This window comes from Thalassophryne amazonica, chromosome 7 (genome assembly GCF_902500255.1).
Source record: "Thalassophryne amazonica chromosome 7, fThaAma1.1, whole genome shotgun sequence".
NCBI lineage: Eukaryota > Metazoa > Chordata > Actinopteri > Batrachoidiformes > Batrachoididae > Thalassophryne > Thalassophryne amazonica.
In genome coordinates, this window is record NC_047109.1 from 5,618,374 (window position 1) to 5,638,224 (window position 19,851).

The 19,851-nt window shown below is 41.6% G+C and overlaps 1 protein-coding gene across 3 annotated transcripts in view; it reads right to left on the reverse strand.

Annotated features, from left to right (window-relative positions):
• tcaim (T cell activation inhibitor, mitochondrial) overlaps window positions 1-19,851 on the reverse strand; it is a 138,669-nt gene that overhangs the window by 12,408 nt on the left and 106,410 nt on the right. For all 3 annotated transcript variants that reach the window (XM_034173750.1, XM_034173751.1, XM_034173749.1), the window contains one exon: window positions 15,362-15,493. In XM_034173750.1, the coding sequence (XP_034029641.1) occupies window positions 15,362-15,493 (132 nt within the window). The remainder of the gene's footprint in view (window positions 1-15,361; window positions 15,494-19,851) is intronic.

Genomic DNA, 19,851 nt, shown 5'->3' on the forward strand with positions numbered 1-19,851 from the left:
CCATCATTAAGCGCTACACCCCAGGTGCGCTGATTGTAGGTCATCACGTTAACAAAAATCAGGTGCTTCTGGGGTTGCCATGACAACCACTGAGGAGGCAAAACTCACAACAAATAAAGCAAAACACAGCAACGCACATATGACTTCATTTGTTCAACAGTCCGGGGTCTCCGTTATTCTCCATATTTTGCACTTCATAATGCACCACACATTTTCAATGGGGGAACTGCAGGTCTGGACTGCAGGCAAGCCAGACTAGTACCCGCACTCTTTTACTACGAAGCCATGCTGTTGTAACATGTGCAGAATGTGGCTTGGCATTGTCTTGCTGAAATAAGCAGGGACGTCCCTGAAAAAGACTTTGCTTGGATGGCAGCATGTGTTGCTGCCATGTGTTCATCTCTATTTGGCCACGGAGCAGGTGATTAGAGACCCTCCAAGGCTTATGACAAATGTGGCTGTGGAATCCATTAGCTTAGTGGGGAAATTAGCGGGGATTCTGTTTGCAAATGATTCGGACACCACTACAGATCTGGTGCTGTTAGATATCAGTGCTGCATTTGGTACCGTGGTCATATTCTACAGCGATTAATCTGCAGTGATTAAACCACTATGGTGATAGTGCAGTTTATCTGCCAGGGAGGGAAATTCAATAAGTTCAGACTGTGCCCTGCTTCCGGAGACGTGTCCATAAAAATCATAGAAGGATATGCTTTGCAAACTTAATACATAAAAATCATAGAGGGATATGCTTTGCAAACTATACTACACAATTATACTAAACAATTACTACATTGGATGATGTTGAAATTGAGGATGGCCTGGTGGTTGTTCCAACAACATCAAAGACTTCATGTCTGTTACCCACAACGCACGTGGAATGTCTCAAATCTAAACCTACCGTATTTTCCGCACCATAAGGCACACCTAAAAGCCTTAAATTTTCACAAAAATCAGCCATGCGCCCTATAATCCGGTGCGCCTTATGTGCGCACTGAATTCCAAAATCTGTAAAAACAACCGACGTTGTCTTTGACCGTCGGAATATCGGACCATTTCCCGTTGACACAAGGACGTAATACGTAAAGTACGTACGCTGGTAGCGTAGAGTACGTACGCTGCCAGTGATAAACCAATCAGAGAAGAGTCCGTGAGTCCATGGTATGTACACTTACCTCCGCCACTCCTCCGGTAGTTACCGTATACTACAGGTATCCTGCAAAACAACATTTGTTTGTCTAAGGACCCCCGAAAATGGCGCCAGCGAAGAGACATGCTTGCGAGGCACAATTCAAACTGCAGGCTATCAGTTACGTGGTTGTTCATGGGAACAGAGCAGCTGCGAGAGGAAACAAGAAAATGAACTGCGCCAAGTTAAAAAGACCAAATGGAGTTTCCGCTGAAACAAAGCGAGGTGTCAATTCAGACACAGAAGATGAGGACTTCGATGGATTTGTGACAGAACCATAATAAAAAATAATGTGAGTACCATATTGTTAAATACCGGTAGTTCAAAGTTGTTAAAAAGTTCAAATAAACTCACCGTTTTGCTTCCGTGACCTTTTTTTTTTTTTATAGACTATATGTTTTAGCGTGCGCCTTTTGTAAGGGTTAAGTACCTGCTAATTGAGGCTGTGCCTTATAATCCGGTGCGCCTTTTGTAAGGGTTAAGTACCCCCTAATTGAGGGCGCGCCTTATGGTGCAGAAAATACGGTACTTCTAGGCATCTTATATATGCTACTCTGGAACCATCCCTAAACCCAAACAGTTCAACTGTCAACCCACTGAGGTCATTTAGTCTGGGTCTCATTAACCCAGACTACTGATCACTATCCTCAAAATCAATGTTGATTAATGCTCTAATTATTGATCATCACTTAGATATGATTGGGTTATGTGAAAACTGGCTTAAACCTACAGCTGTCCTCCCCTTAAATGAGGCCTGCCCACCAGCATATACATTTAGTCATGTCCCTCGTGATGAGAAGCAAGGCGGGGGTGTTGCTCTTATTTATAAATCTAGGTTTATCTTATTAGCTGTGGGGGGTCACAAATATAACTCGTTTGAGCATCTGATTCTCCGCTCTGCTCAGGATATTACGCATTGCCAAGGTCAGAAGAATAAAACTCAGCTGTATTACTTTGTTACTGTATATAGACCTCCTGGCCGATATTCTGAATTCTTAGATGAATTTGGTAAATTCATCTCTAACCTGTCAACGAGTGCAGATAACATTCTGATTATTGGTGACTTTAACGGTCATATAAATAAGCCTTCTGATCCCCTCTGCAAATCATTTATGGAAACTGTGGATGCATTAGGATTCCAGCAATGCATTCAGGACTCGATGCACATTAGTGGAAATACCCTGGATTTGGTTCTCGCACGTGGTATTGCTGTCACAAATATTGCTGTCATCATGCCTCTTACATCAGTGGTCTCTGATAACTCACTTATTAAGTTTACAATTTTGCTGCCGTGTTTAGTAGAACAACAACCTTATATATCACTACGGCAATGCATCAACTCCTCAACTAAGACTGAACTTGAAGCTAGACTGCCTGATGTCTTAGCTTCACATTTGGCAAATACCCAATCAGTAGACAGTCTTGTGGATAGTTTAAACTTAGTGCTCAAAACTACACTGGACTTGATGGCACCACCTGTGTTAAAACCGTGCTCCCCCAAAACACAGTCACCTTGGTTCAATGATTACCTGCGTGACCTCAAGCATAAGGCTAGAGGTCTAGAACAGGAATGGCAAAGTTCAAAAGTAGAAGTATTGCACCTTGCGTGGCGTGTTGCCATCTTGGACTATAAGCGTGCATTATTGGCTACAAAGCGGACCTATTACTCTGATTTGATCAACAAAAACAAGCATAACTCAAAGTTCTTGTTCGACATGGTGGCAACACTTATTCATGGACAACCACCTGGATTACTTTGAGAAGAAAATAGAAGGCATTAGGTTAAACATATCCCAGCATGCCTTAACCCAGCCACTACACCATACTATTGAGGTGGGCTCCATTACTGAGGTATTACCTAGATTTACAGAATTTGATAGTATCTCTCTAGGCATGCCGACAAAACTCATAACTTCAACAAAAAGCACAACCTGTTTATCTGATCCTATACCAACAAAACTGTTTAAAGACCTTGGGCCTTAAACAGTTTCACTCTTGGGCCAACTGTGCTGGAAATTATTAATCTTTCTTTAACTTCTGGATCTGTTCCTAAATGTTTCAAATCTGCAGTGATTAAACCATTATTTAAGAACCTACCGAAAAACTATCAGCTGATATCAAATCCATCATTTTGCTCTAAAATTCTTGAGAAAGAGGTGTCACGGCAGCTCATGGACTATCGTACTGAGAATAATCTCTTTGAGCCACTGCAGTCTACTTTTAAAAAATTCCACAGAGACAGCTCTCACGAAAGTGGTGAATGATCTTCTGTTTGCAATGGATTCGGACACCACTACAGTTCTGGTGCTGTTAGATCTCAGTGCTGCATTTGGTACCGTGGATCATCATATTCTACTTGATAGGCTGGAAAATGATGTTGGGATTACTGGGAGTGCCCTTGCATGGTTGATGTCATACCTGACCAGTCGTTCGCACTGTGTGTAACACTACCTTAGTGACATGAAATTTCAGGTTTCACAGGAGTCCGTCTTAGGCCCCCTGCTTTTCTCCCTTTATATAGTGCCCCTTGGGCACATATTGCGGCATTTTGGGATACCTTTCACTGCTATGCTGATGATACTCAGTTATACATACCGTTAACTGCTGGTAATCTCGTTCACATAAAACCCTTAGAAGATTGCCTTGGATCAGTCAGAAGTTGGATGTCTCAAAACTTCCTACTTTTAAACTCTGATAAGACTGAAATGATGGTTCTTGGTCCAGTGAGACATCGGCATCAATTTGACCAGTTAACGCTTACCCTAGGCTGTGTGTCATACATCACACTGACAAAGTGAGGAACCTTGGTGTAATTTTTGATCCTATATTGTCCTTTGACCTCCACATTAGAAATTTACGAGGACTGCTTTCTTCCACCTGCGGAATATAGCGATGATTCGTCCCATCCTGTCTACGGCTGATACTGAGACCCTGATCCATGCGTTTATCTCTTCTAGATTGGACTACTGCAATGTTAGGCTTGCCCATGAGTTCCCACGAGATTCCATGGGATCTCATTTGTCAATCCAGGAAGTGTCGATCTAGGAAGTGTTTGACATTTCCCGTTTCACTGTGGATTAAGAATTTGTCATTTCCTGTTTGGGCCACAGTGTACCATGAGCAAGCTTCGCTCGTAGTCTTCCCAAGGGATTAATAAATTCTAAATAAGGTTCTATCTACACAATAGTTTTTTTTTATTATTACTGCTGTGACTACAAGAACAGTCTGAATTTACATAGGAATACTTCTTGCTTACAAACACTGATGTTACATCCGAACATGCGCATTGACACGGTTGGCATGAACACGTGTAAACAGATACCAGGAGAGAGAGGAAGCACAGCATCTTCAAGTTCAGGAAGCGATTTGGCGGTACTAGTACTTTGTAAGTGGTCACGTTAAAGTCCTGTGGTACCATCCTGTTAGAGACGACAGCTCATTGTGTTTCCTGAAGGTGAAAGTTCTTCATTCACACAGTATAAATGACCACATTGTGTGGTCATTTAGGGTGTGCTAACACAAATATGATGCTTGTGTTTACTGTGCTCACTAAACGCCCACCTGTTTCACCAGTTACTATATATACATAAGACAATATAGACACAATGTGACAATATAGATTAATCAGTAAACTAAAATATCTGAAGACAGCAGAACAAACAGCAGTATAACACACAGATAAAACAGAACAGTAACAAAGTCAGTTAACCTAATATATCCTACAACCCCAATTCCAATGAAGTTGGGACGCTGTGTAAAATGTAAATAAAAACAGAATACAATGATTTGCAAATCCTCTTCAAACTATATTCAATTGAATACACCACAAAGACAAGATATTTAATGTTCAAACTGATAAACTTTTTTGTTTTTGTGCAAATATTTGCTCATTTTGAAATGGATGCCTGCAACATGTTTCAAAAAAGCTGGGACAGTGGTATTACCTTACCACTTACTTAGTGGTATTACTAACACAGTGGTAAGTAATACCACTGTGTTACATCACCTTTCCTTCTAACAACACTCAATAAGTGTTTGGGAACTGAGGACACTAATTGTTGAAGCTTTGTAGATGGAATTCTTTCCCATTCTTGCTTGATGTACGACTTCAGTTGTTCTACAGTCCGGGATCTCCGTTGTCGTATTTTGCGCTTCATAATGTGCCACACATTTTCAATAGGCGACAGGTCTGGACTCTAGGCAGGCCAGTCTAGTACTCTCCTTTTGTTTAGTTTAGTACTCTCCTCTGAAATGCAATACTTATTTGCAGCAGTAACATACAAATAAATTATTAAAAAAATCATACATTGTGATTTCCGGATTTTTTTTTTTTTTTTTTGATTATGTCTCTCACAGTGGACATGCACCTAAGATGAAATTTTCATCTTAGGTGCATGTCCACCTCCATGATTTCTAAGTGGGAGAACTTGCAAAATCGCAGGGTGTTCAAATACTTATTTTCCTCACTGTATCTGATGATTTAAATGTACTCGTGACTTACCCGACAGGAAGTGGATCTGACAAACACAGGAGTGAGCCGACAGCACCCAGTTCTTGCGTCAAATTGCAATAATCCACACAGATCTTATCGGTTCCCAATCAGGACTTCTCAGGAAATGTATCAAACCCTTCAGGAAATGTTCAGTGTCGTTAATAACGCTGCAACTGACTGGCATTATTGTGCAACCCTGCAACGTCTCTAAAAACCTATTGTGCACTATGGCTTTGGACCAATCGCAGGAGTTAACAAACCTGGGTGACCAGCTTCATGACATCATAAGAAGTATCCCTATAAGATTTTTTACTTTATTTTTTAAAAAACTATCTAGTACTATCTAACACGGTACTGTTTTCATGTTTCTTTATATTTTAAGAAATTTATTTCTTCACTTGTCCCACCCCTCATTTCAACATTTGCTGTGCAGAGAACCTTGTAAATGCAGATGCACTTCAAAAAATTCTAGTGATGGAACTCAAAACCAAAACCTTAAGTCCAGAATGAAGAAGAGAACATCTCTGCTCTTCAAAATGTGAGCAAAGTGTCTCCAAAAACTCCACCAAGAGGTCAAAGCTGTGGAGGAGACTTTCATCTAGTTAAATTTCTTGAGTCTAGCTCACCTGTCGTCTCTGAAAACCAATGCCTGCTGCTACGCTTCTAAATAAAACAAAGGATATTTAAACAGCAACTATTTTATTATTTGAGAAAGCTGTTTCCTTTTATATTTTTGTTGTGGGCTGGGGTGTTTGGCTGGCTTGGTTTTTGTTTTCTGTTTCTCCCACCAGGTGGTATGCATTCAGGACTGAGTGGCTGAGCATTAGGACCTCACCCTGAACACCTGAGGCTTGTTTTCACATGCAGGTCATCAGGACTCACAGCTGTGGTGTATTTTGTCTTGATCAGAGATTGCTGCATTTAAACCTTGAATGCACAGTGTGTGATTGCCAGAGACTCGACCTTGTGAGCAGACGTGTGAGATCGTCAGGAGAACAATCTCACCATCACGGACGCAGAGACCGCTCCAGGTTTGACGCCACAGTCTGTGAAGGAGGATTGGGTGAGGTCTCACGCTCTTCAGCACACTTCCTGAGGTAATTCGGTTTTTGGTGACTTTTATGAAGTAATGACAGTGGATTTGGTGTCCCTCACACCTTGTGTTATTGAGCTGTCACGTTATGCTAATTGTCTAATCAGCTTCTGCTGCAGTGGAGATTTGAATTGAGTTGTTCCGTGCCTGCAGGTTGAGAAGCTGATGTATAGATTTAAGCCAGGAAGTGTTTGCTGATTGCGTGCACCTTTGAGTTGTGTCTCTCTGTGTGGAGTTGGACTCACCTCCATGTTTTCTTTCTTCACAGACTTGGTTTGTCGCGGCCACCTGGGGGGTGTCGGCGGGGTCCCTGGGTCCGAACTGCTGTGGCTCCGGACCGTTTGCGCTGTTGAGAGCGCGCCGTGTTTCCACCTCACCAGACCGCGGACTTTTTAGTTGTTTAGCACGTCACTCACTGTTATGTTTATTAAATTCTGTTATCCTTTGAACCGTGCTCTGCTTATTTTATGCTGGGTCCTTTCAAACGCTGGGTTGGTGCTCCGACCGCGTCCGAAACATAACATATTTTTATATTAAATGAATGTTAAATAAACATATCCATGAAGTCAAAGTTCAGTTAAACCAACACTTGCACAGGCAGAAGAAACCCCACCCCTACTGTGCACAATTTCAAAACATTCATAAACGTCAAATTCATATTTTAGTAATTACTCTTTCCTGATTACAACATTTAAAGTAAAAGAAAACATAGTCAATGCAGATGTAATTAAATACTGAAATTAGTAAATTAAACAATGATTTCATCATGAGGTTTATGTCACACTGAGAAATCCTGCAGTCATTGTTACATCTTCTCCTGTATATAAATATTTACATATACGAGGAGATATTAAAAAGTTTTGAGCCTCAAACAGAAAAAGCAAGATATTTGGATTTAGAATGTTTTATTTTTCAACATAGCCCCTTTCAACTCCATACACTTATTCCATCTCATTTGCCAGTCGTTGATACCCAATCGGTAGAACTCAACATCTTGATCCCCTAACCAGCCCTCCGATGCAGCAGTCAGCTCATCGTCATCCTCAAATCTCTGGCCCTGAAGGTATTTTTCAACCTGGGAAAGAGGTGGAAGTCACTAGGGGTTAGGTCTGGAGAATAGGGTGGGTGAGGAAGAAGTTCATAGCCACACTCGCGCAACAGTGTCCATGGCAACATGGCTGGTGTGTTGTCCTGGTGAAGCAGAATGCTACGACTGACACTGGAGGGTTTGTCTCTAATCCACACAGTGTTATGACTCAACAATTGAAGTGAGCAATATGATCCTAGATGAAATAAGTAACTAAGGCAGTGATGTAGATCAGCACTGTAACATCCGACTAGGAAAAATGTGCGAGGCTCAAGACTTTTTGACATCCCCTCGTATACAGGCTAAATATTTATAAATATTTATACGTTTACAGTGTCTTTTATCCTGGTTGAAATGCAGATATGAGTGAATGAATTAATCATTCACTCATATCTGCTATTTCATGCTATTTTATTTGTTTCAAAATAAACGTCCAAGGTTCATTATAATGTCAATCAAGAAATCTTCAATCAAGATGAACAAACAAAGATTTCTAAAGAATCTTTTTTTTTATTTAAAAATATTTTAATTACAAGTTTTCTAATGTAAGAAATGTATCAGTCACTCACTCATCTTCAGCTGCTTACTCCAATTAAGGGTCACGGGGGCTGGAGCCTATCAAAGAGAGTCACAGAGCGTGAGGAAGGGTTCACCCTGGACAGGACGCCAGTCTGTCACAGGGCTACAGCCCCCCCCAACACACACACACACACACACACACACACACACACACACACACACACACACACACACACACACACACACACACACACACACACACACACACACACACACACACACACACACAATGGACATTTAAAGTTTCCAATCCACCTAACCTGCATGTCTTTGGATGTGGGAGGAAACCGGCGCACCCGGAGAAAACCCACACAAACTCGGGGAGAACATGCGAACTCCACACAGAAAGGCTACAGGTGGGAATCAAACCCATGACCTTCTTGCTGTGAAGCAGCAGTGCTAACCACAAAGCCACTGTGCTGCCGTAAGAAATGTATTTATTTTCAAAATGTACAGTACTCAGAAATTAATCTTGAGGTTAAAAAAAAATTTCTTAGAAAACTTTGTGCTTCCAGCGAAGCATCATGTAAGCTCGGTTTTTTATGAAAATAATGAGTTTTAGAGCGATGGGCACCGCATTTGTGCACTCGGTGTGAAAGGCCCTTCAGAAGAGCAGAACAGGTCATAATGGGAGCATGAAGGGAGGGGAGGAGGACAGTGAGGAAGTGGAGGACAGGAAACAAAATGGACGAGGAATAAGGTGGGGGATAGGGAGGACAAGGAGAAGAGATGAAGGAGGAGGACACAGAGGAGGAGAACAGACAGTCACAGGATGAAGAAGATGAGGAGGTCAGGTGGAAAAATGCCATGAAGAGGCAGTGGGAGGAAGAGGGGGAGTTCAGAGAGTGAGAGGAACACTGGGAATACTGTACAACCGGCAAGGGAAGTACACACAATCCACACAGTGTCCAAATACTGAGTTTGCATTTAGTAGAGCTTCTACCAGGTCCTTCATCCGGGTCCTGTTTATCCTCAAACAGGACCCGGATGACCTTCTACCTCTGTAGTGTGCAAATGGACTAGGGATGCACCAATATCACTTCTTCCAGACTGAGCACAAGTACGAGTACATACATTTTGGTACTCGGCGATACTGAGTACCAAAACAATACGAATACGTAATGATATCACAACAGTTTTATGATAACTTTGAAAATGTTTTATTCATCAGCTGTTCCTTACTTTTTGACTGTAAATGTTACCAATAACATTAGCTTTGTGTTTATTTTCAAACATTTCACTTAAATCATGTAACTTCAGTTTTTGACTACAACAAATTAACAGTGTGTTTCTTAACAAACATGACACTGCCAGCCATCTCACTGAAATGTAACCTGTGTGGACTTCAGCAGGACAAACTATACAACACCAGGAACAGAAGTGAAACTGTCCGTCAATAACTATTTATGTCTCTGAGGACGAAAAAGCCTTTTTTGAAAATGTCAGGGACAGATTCATTCTGATAAAAAGAGGTTATCAGCTCTTTTTTCATCTACAATGTGTGACACTGAGCTAAACAGCCTTTCACTCTCCACACTATTTTTTAGCTTTTAATTAAATATGGACACAAACACAAATACAAACTGTAAATGTTTTTTTGCCCAAAGGTGGAATACGTAATATTGATGAGCACGGTGTAGTCCTGAGCCGTTCGCCGAGACGTAACTGTCGATTGGCTCTGGGGGTGTTCCGGGGTCTTTCGGGGTGATGGGGGGGCAACGGGGTTTTCGTTTGTTTTTATTTTTATTTGCCCCCGGGGTTGTTTATTGGTGTCCACTGGGGGTTTGGGGTTTTATGGTTCCTCCTGGGTTCCACCTCCGGGGTTGATGGGACGGTCCTCTGGGGGGGAAACTGACTGTGGGGCCGACTAGCCGGATGTGGCTGGGGCTGGGGTTTCTGGGTCATGGGGGTGTCTCCTGGGGTTGATGGGACGGTCCTCTGGGGGGCGTTATAGCTCCCGTGTTTGCCTTGGGATTTCAGGAGGACCCCGGCCACGGTTATTACTCCTGGGGCTGGCGGTAATGTCCTCTGGGGGGTGTTGTGCCCTACTTGTCATCTGGGGGGGGCTGTTTTTCTTTATGCAGATTGCGTTTTTATTGTGTTTGATGGGGCTCTGTTGGGTTTTTGGGTTTGGGTTTTTTCTTTTTTTCCCCGGGGTTTCATGGGACGGTCCCCTGGGGAGAGTTTGGGGTGGTTATGTGTTTTTGTTTTATGTTGTCCCCCAGTATGCCTCCCAGGGGTGTGGTTGTACTGTCCTCTGGGGGGGGGGGGGGGGGGGGGGGGGGGTTTCTGTATGCTTTGTGTTTTATGTTGGACTGTACTGTGGGACTCTTTTGGGGCGTTTGGGACTGTTTTTGTTTTGTTGCCAGCCGACCTTCCGGCCGCGTTGCCTCCCCTCGATGCACTGTCCTGTTGCCTGCTGTGGACCCTGGGGTGTCCCACCACCTGTTTCCTGCCGTGGACTCCGGATGGGGGTGCTGTTTTTGGGCCAGGTCTGTGTGGTCGCCGGGAGGCTTCCCGTTGGGGGTGGGGGTACTGTTGTGTGTTGGGGGGATTGGGTGGACAATTGGTACTGCGTTTGTGTGCACTCCAGGTGGTTTTTGAGGACACCTCTGAAGATGCAGTGCTGCATTCAGCGTCCCTCACTCTCATCAAGCCAACTAGCTGCACCTGATGATCAGCTCACGTGCGGATCCAAAGGACTTCCAGCTGAAGTGAATATCCTGATGGTCTAGCTCATGTGCAGATCCAAAGGACTTCCAGCTGAAGGGAATATCCTGATGAAGCACTGCATTTAAGCCATGACTGCTCTGGGCAAAGTTGCCGGGGACTCGACCTTGTTGCTACCGTGTGACGACCGTTTGTTCAACATTGTGACGCTGAGGATCGCACCAGGTTTGATGCACCGCGCCTGTTAAGGAGTTGGGTGAGGGTCACGCTCCATCAGCACACTTCAGAGGTAATTGTAGCTCGCAGCTATATTTGAACTATTGTGACAATTGTATGAATTGCTCCTCACCGCCGTGGCATGCGGATTGATGGTCCTCCACCTGCTGTGAGGAGCTGCCTCTTTAATTTGAGCCTGAATTTGAACCTGAACGTGTTTGCTGATGGTGTGTACTTCTGAGTAGTATTTGTGTAAACACTGTGGACTTACCTCACCTCTCGTCCTTCACAGGCACAGTTCGGGTCAATAACCACCTGGGGGGTGCCGGCGGGATTTCCTGGGTCCAGAACTGTCGGGCTCCAATCCATTTAGCGCTAAGGAGAGCACGCCGTCCTCCACCTCGCCAGGCCGTTAATTTATTTATGTTGTAATTAGCACTTGTGGAGAAATAAATCTGTTTTCTGGAACTGCCTTCTGTTTATGTAGCGTTGGGTCCTGTCAGTTCTCAAACCCACGTCCAAACATAACACATTTCCTCACAGACAGAATAGTCCCATTGTCTGTGGTAACTGAGCCATTAATGAGGAGCAGTGACTCAACTTCTGACCCAAAGTGCGGCTTGTGGAGGCGAGCGGAGGTTCCGAATGCAGTGCCACAGAGACTCCGCAAACAGACTACACCTGTTGTGGACTGAGCCGGCCTACCATCGGCCTGAACACCCACAGCAATGGCTGAAACTCACTAACCTGATGGACAATATCTGTCACTGAAACCCTGATCTGAGTTATGATGGAGGAACTGGCGCAAAGTGCCGAAGTCACAGAGGAACGTTTTTCAGCCACACGAGGAATTCAAGTATTTTCAGATGTTGTTTTCCAAACTCTGGAGCCTTTGTGTGAATTATTTTCTTCAAGATCATAAGATGATGAATTCCACTGAAACAAGACTTTTTATTTACTGTGTGTGTGAATTTATTCCACATGACAGATAACAGCTTTCAACCAATTAATGGACAGCATTGATGGACGTATTTGACTTAAGAGTAAATTGATAAATTGGCCTGTACATAGACGTACAGGCCAACAGAAGCCTTAAAATCCCACATCACCGAGCCTGGGTTTGAGTTTCAAGCCTGTAATCTATAAACATAAAGGACTACGTCTGTCTTGTCTGTGTGTCTGTCTGTCTGGGATAAACTCCCAAACTATAATATGTAGCCCTAAAAACTATATACAGTAGTGTTCAGAATAATAGTAGTGCTATGTGACTAAAAAGATGAATCCAGGTTTTGAGTAAATTTCTTATTGTTACATGGGAAACAAGGTACCAGTAGATTCAGTAGATTCTCACAAATCCAACAAGACCAAGCATTCATGATATGCACACTCTTATTGGGCTACTGGTAAAAAAAAAGTAGAAAAGGGGGTGTTCACAATAATAGTAGCATCTGCTGTTGACGCTACAAACTCAAAACTATTATGTTCAAACTGCTTTTTTAGCAATCCCGTGAATCACTAAACTAGTATTTAGTTGTATAACCACAGTTTTTCATGATTTCTTCACATCTGCGAGGCATTAATTTTGTTGGTTTGGAACCAAGATTTTGCTCTTTTACTAGTGTGCTTGGGGTCATTGTCTTGTTGAAACATCCATTTCAAGGGCATGTCTTCTTCATCATAAGGCAACATGACCTCTTCAAGTATTTTGACATATCCAAACTGATCCATGATACCTGGTATGCGATATATAGGCCCAACACCATAGTAGGAGAAACATGCCCATATCATGATGCTTGCACCACCATGCTTCACTGTCTTCACTGTGAACTGTGGCTTGAATTCAGAGTTTGGCGGTCGTCTCACAAACTGTCTGTGGCCCTTGGACCCAAAAAGAACAATTTTACTCTCATCAGTCCACAAAATATTCCTCCATTTCTCTTTATTTTTCTCTTTATGTCAGTTGATGTGTTCTTTGGCAAATTGTAACCTCTTCTGCACGTCTTTTATTTAACAGAGGGACTCTGCGGGAGATTCTTGCAAATAAATTAGCTTCACACAGGCTTCTTCTGTCACAGCACTTACAGGTAACTCCAGACTGTCTTTGATCATCCTGGAGCTAATCAATGGGTGAGCCTTTGCCATTCTGGTTATTCTTCTATCCATTTTGATGGTTGTTTTAAAGTTTCTTCCACGCATCTCTGTTTTTTTTGTCCATTTTAAAGCACTGGAGATCATTGTAGATGAACAGCCTATAATTTTTTAATCAAAATACGCTGTTCTTCTGAACAATGTCTTGAATGTCCCATTTTCCTCAGGCAAGAGAAAAGCATGTTCAACAGGTGCTGGCTTCATCCTTAAATAGGGGACACCTGATTCACACCTGTTTGTTCCATAAAACTGACGAACTCACTGACTGAATGCCACACTACTATTATTGTGAACACCCCCTTTTCTACTTTTTTTTTTTTACTAATAGCCCAATTTCATAGCCTTAAGAGTGTGCATATCATGAATGCTTGGTCTTGTTGGATTTGTGAGAATCTACTGAATCTACTGGTACCTTGTTTCCCATGCAACAATAAGAAATATACTCAAAACCTGGATTAATCTTTTTAGTCACATAGCACTACTATTATTCTGAACACTACTGTATATTCTGAATCCTTATAACACGAGGAACAAACTGGTACCATTTTTTTTAAAGTTGAACTGAAAATTACCCCCAAAATAGCCATTTATGTAAGACCATACAGTGTTGTACCATGTGCTTTTCATACTGCCACTTCTGTCTTTCTGTCTGTCCGAGATAAACTCCCAAACTATAATATGTAGACCTAAAAACTATATATATTCTGAATCCTCATGACATGGGGAACAAACTGGTACCATTTTTTTAAATGTTGAACTGAAAATTACCCCCAAAATAGCCAGCTGTGGGTATGACCAGGCAGATTCAAATTTCCAGCCCTGTATATGTGTTGGCCATCTCTGTTTATTTAATACCTTCCTTCAGCTACTTTATGTTCTCAACTGTTAAGCACCTGATTGTCCGGTACAACCCAGTTTGCCTTCCTGTCTGAATACATTCATTTTATGTTTGTAAAATTGCAATGTAAAAACAGTGAAATACACCACTACCTCAATTTTGATTCATTGATATTTACATTTACTGTTACCTACCTTTTGTGTGTAATTTTGTTATAAATTTGATTGCAAAACAAAGTCTGCATGAAGGACTTCAAATGTGTTTGTCTTTTAACCAAGTATTTCCACTTAGTTTGGGGAGTCCACCTCTTATAGTTCTGCTGGACAAACTTTAGTCCATGAACTATTATATTTATAAGACATCAGCATTACAAAAACAAATGTAGGGCAATTGTTTTGATTAAAATGACTGGCATTTGGCTTGTGTCTAAAACAGGTTAACCCGGGCAGCGCCGGGTACCCCAGCTAGTAATACATAAATTAGCTGCATCACTGTTAAATCCGCAGTGTTCAAAATGTATGAAAGCAAAATTTCCTGACTATAAGCCTGAAAGCAAATTATAGTCCGGAAATTTTGGAGCGTGAGTGTGAAAATCCCACATTAAGAGGTTAACATCACGCTGCTGTAAAGCAGTATCAAGTCATGGAGTATCAGAGACATTTTATGATTACAAGTACGAGCAAATGAACACGGGATTGGGCTGATACCCAATACTGGTATCGGGATCAGTGCATCATTAAAATGGACAACAGAACACGATGCAGCTGGAGCCTGGTAACCAAAGAAGCCCAAGAAAATTCTAAGAAAATAGCAGAAACATGAAATGTATGTCTGTAATGAAATGTATGTATGTATCATGACCACAGATGCACATGTTCATTCATGTAACCCACATTATCTTCACACGCCCCTAAGTGTTGGGAAGAGGAACGTGAGCAGCAAGTCACACAACCAATATTAAAAGTTGTGTTTTTCTTTGTGATGTGACTCATACATGCCAACACGTAAAGCATGAAAAAACCACGGTGTGGAGTTATGAGAGCACTCACTCTTTTGTCAGCAGACAGCGCTGCCTGGCTTCAGGCACGTGGCTCTGCAGGAAGCTCTGCAACTTGACAGGATCAGTCTCCGTCGGGATGATGAAGTGTCCCCTCTGGTGGAGACAGGGGCTTGAGCGGTCGCTGTCACCCAAGCAAACAAAGTATTTTAATCATCTTTACTCATGAAATAAACGGAACATGGAGTGCTCAGAGATCACAATATCCCCTGATGGCAAATGCTGCTTTGGCACAAGTGCTTGCTACATTCTGATAACATTTGATATCACTATAGTCTGCTCTGATCTACTCCACTATGGATTCCAGTATATACTTTTAGCATCATGGAGCAGAGAAGGATTTTCTTTCACCAAAACAGATCAAATCTCGGCTTACATCTCAGATGTACCTTCTGGTAATTTGTAGCTAAACTTCCAGGTGTTCTTTTGAAGAAAATCCTCTTCGATACCACTTCATCATGAAGCTGTATAACTAGTGATACAAAATGCAAAGCTGAGCACTCTGCACAGTTTCTCCAATGAACTGACAGAATACATATGAGCCTTCATTAAAATAAATTCTAAGCCATATTTTTACATTTTATTTTGCATTCCTCCAGGTCCAGTTGACAGTGATCTGGTTATCTGGACACCCGCAGTTAGACATTATATTTGACAGAGTTTTTACAGACACATGAAACACCTCCAGAATTTCTACTTTTCTCATATGCTTCCAACATTAGATGAATTTGATGCAAAGAAGGTGCAGTGTTCATAGCCACAGTGTTCACACATAATGTCTACCCACAGTCCCACTGTCCTGCTAACCTAACTGTGATATTTTAAATCAGTGTGCTAAATCAGCCATGACAAAATTTTGTCTTAGTTTCATCTCTAGTTTCATGGGAGTCTGCATGCAGTCAGCTACAGGGTGTGGCGGTCCTGGTGGTGGTGGTGGGCCCTTTTGAACAGGTGTGATCCCCTGTCCAACATGACCTCCTCACCCTAATTCATCTCATCTTGTTCATCTGAGGGCAGCAGTACAGGACATGATTATCAAGAAGTGGTGCATTAAGGTTTTCATTACAACATTTCAGTTACATCATTAACCTTCCATCAACCCCACGACTTCCCAGAAACCAAGAGAAAACCTGGTACATAATAACAGCTACAATATTAAATTCAGATTAAGCAGTGGTGGGCACACTTCCGATAATCCGATAACAGATAATTATCGAAGATAATGTTTTCTTTATCGGATTATCTTTTTAGATAACTTTAAAAACCATTATCGGAGCAATAGTTTAGCACTCACCTGTTAAAAATTTTGTAACAGACGCACAGTTATAACCTTTGCTAACAGAAGAGAGCCGCTTGTATAAAAAGCATATCACTCCTCTGCAAACAAAAGAGAAAGTCCCAAAAGAAAAAAAAACATTTAACACCATACCAATAGGCTGCCGATATCACCTAAGTCATCCAGAGGCATACGTTTTTAACTTATGGTTCAAATTTTAACCAAGCAAATTTTGGACAAGATATTTAAAATTACTGTCATGTCTGAAGTTTTATTAAGTGAAAATATCAGATATATGTTTTAGTTTTAAAGTAATGTGCTAATTTTTAAGGTTTTGTGAGCACATCCTGTGATCCGCAATGCATTTTGGGTAGGATGATGTAATCTCAGTACATCACGACAGGACAAATGCATTTCAGACACTCTGTTCAGGCTCCATAGACAACAGCATTAAACTCTAGTGCCTAAAACTCTCTTGAATATATTCTCTGCGTTTATAGATGTTGGTTTTATTTGCGTTTGTTAAATTCCACGCATTTTAAATGTAGCAGACAGGGATTACTGTATCTGGAATTTTGTTTTCAAGGCTTCTACTGCCATCTACTGGTCAGTAGTGTTCACTAAGCGTGTGGGAACCAGTAGATAGGAGTGTTCTATTTATTTTGACCCCGGTTATGTCAGATGATTGTCAAATCAACTTTTTGGCTTTGCAAATGGCTTTTTTGTGTGCAATGAATGTATACATTATACAAGTTTCACTTTTTTAATGGAATTACAACCTTATTTCTTTTTCAAATTCTCCCATTTTTTTTGCATCCAGCCTTATTTCCTTTAGAAATTTCCTTGACAAATAATATCAGTCTATTAGGTCTAAGAAGTGTGCGCTCCAGTTTTTCAGTGGAATGAGGTGGCAGTTTCCACACAAGCCAGAGACCCATGGCTGTGTGAGCCACTGCGGACACCACAGTGATAGACACAGAATTAAAGAAAGGTGCTGGTCTGCTTGAGAGTCCTTCCTATAATTAATTTTAAAAAATGCCTGCAGGAGTTTTTCCCTTCCCACTGTCGCCCATGTGCTTTACTCATGGACTAGGGAATGTTTCAATGTTACTCTTGTGTAGCATCTGTGACTTGTGTTGAGACCGAGCATCAATCAGCGACTTTTGTTCTACACAAACACTGCCTTCATTCCTTGGATTGAATGAAAACCAGAGACCCGAGGCAACAGAATGAGGTCCAGTGGTGGGCACAGCTAACCAAAAAGTTAGCTTCAATAACAGATAATCAGCTAACTGAAAAGTTATCTTTTATAAAGCTAAACCGATAAACCACCCAAAAATGTATTGGAAGCTACAGCTAACCGTTAACTCCCAGTATTGTCTCCAGTACAATTGCAACTACTAACAAGTTGATTTTAAGTTTTAACACCACAATCGCTTCTGGTAGCATCAAAGGCGACTACAGACCCAAAGAATGAGTCAGCACTTCTGTCTTTGACCACCCTGCCCCCTGCTGGAAGCTCCTGTTTACTACATAGCTTCCAGCAGAGAAACAGTTGAGAGGAACAGCTCAACAGTGTTGCCGTGAGGCGGAGATCTTGAAAAATGAAGCAGTGCTGACTTATGGTTTTGAGATATAAATAAAATTATTACAGATAGAATAACTCCATTAATGTCAATTCTGCCATTTGTAGAAAGTTAAAATATAACATATCTTTTAATGTTAAGTAATGCCCTAATTCTGAAGTTTTGTAACAAACATAGACAGATGCCAAAGGGATTATGGGTAAAATGTGCCTCTGCTAACACTGATTGGTTGACTCATTCATTCTATGTAAAAACCAACACGTTAATGTGATGTGTGTGTTCGTGTTTACATATGTGCTTTTGTAAAATATGCCTTTTTGTTATTTGTATAAAAAAAAAGGCATTTGTAAAAAAAAAAAGGCAAGTTGTAATTAGATTACCGTCTGATATAACCGGTGTCAAAATAAATAGAACTCTGCCATCTACTGGTGCCCAGACGCTCAGTACTTAGGGTGATTACTGCCATGAACACTACTGGCCAGTAGATGGCAGTAGAGACCGTGAAAACTTGCCAAAACAAAATTCCAGATAATCCATGTCTGCTACTGATAATCCATGTCTGCTATATGTCTGCGTGGAATTTAATAAACGCAAACTGAATTTCAGATATCTTATATATATTACTCGGGAACAAAGATGACAGACAGTGTTTGACATAAGCAAGACGGTAAAGAGCAAACAGGAATCGATTGCAATGATTCCAATTGAAAATAATGGAGAAGCAACCTGGGCTTCTTCTGGCATTTTTACATAAAACAAACACAATAACAACGTCTATAAACCCAGAGAATATATTCAAGAGAGTTTTAGGCATAATATACAAAGAGTTTAATGCTGTTGTCTGTGTGGAGCCTGATCAGAGCGTCTCAAATGCATTTCGTCTATCGTGAATGTACTGAGATTGCCCATAATGCACTGGACACAGCATGTCCACACTAAAACCTTCAAAATTAGTGCATTACTTTAAAACTAAAACATATATCTAATATTTTCACTTTATAAAACTTCAGACGTGACGTTAATTTGAATTAACTTGTCTGAAATTAGTTTGGTTAAAATTTTAACCATAACTTAAAACTGTATGCCTCTGGATGACTTGGGTGATATTGCCAGCGTATCAGTATGGGGTCAAAAGAAATGAGCTTTTTTCCATTCTAGTTCTCCTTTGCCTGCAGAGGACAGAGTGGTTTCTTCTAAAACCAGCTCTCCTCTGTTTGTAGAGGATAGAACTGCACGGCGTGTTAGAGGACAAGTTGGGACATGTCCAGCTCTCCACAAGTTCTTTTATACTCACACGACTGGTAAGCACTGAAAGCCGAGATAGACATGTCCCAACTTGTCCTCTAACACTCCGAAACGGAGGTGTTCCTTTGTCTCACTTCATCAGCGAATCGGTCGTGACGCGCGAAGCCTCCGCGCGGCTTTCCATGACAAAATCTCGTTAAAAGTGAAATCTGCCGGAAAATGGCTGATGTCCAGCTCTTGTGATAACCAGAGAAAGAGCACACGACGGTCTCGTATCCACAGAGCCATCAGCTTAGAAATAATCCAGTGGTTTGTGCCGCATCGTCGCAGCGCGGCGCACCGACCGTCCTTTAAAGGGGTCCTTAAACCTGTAGT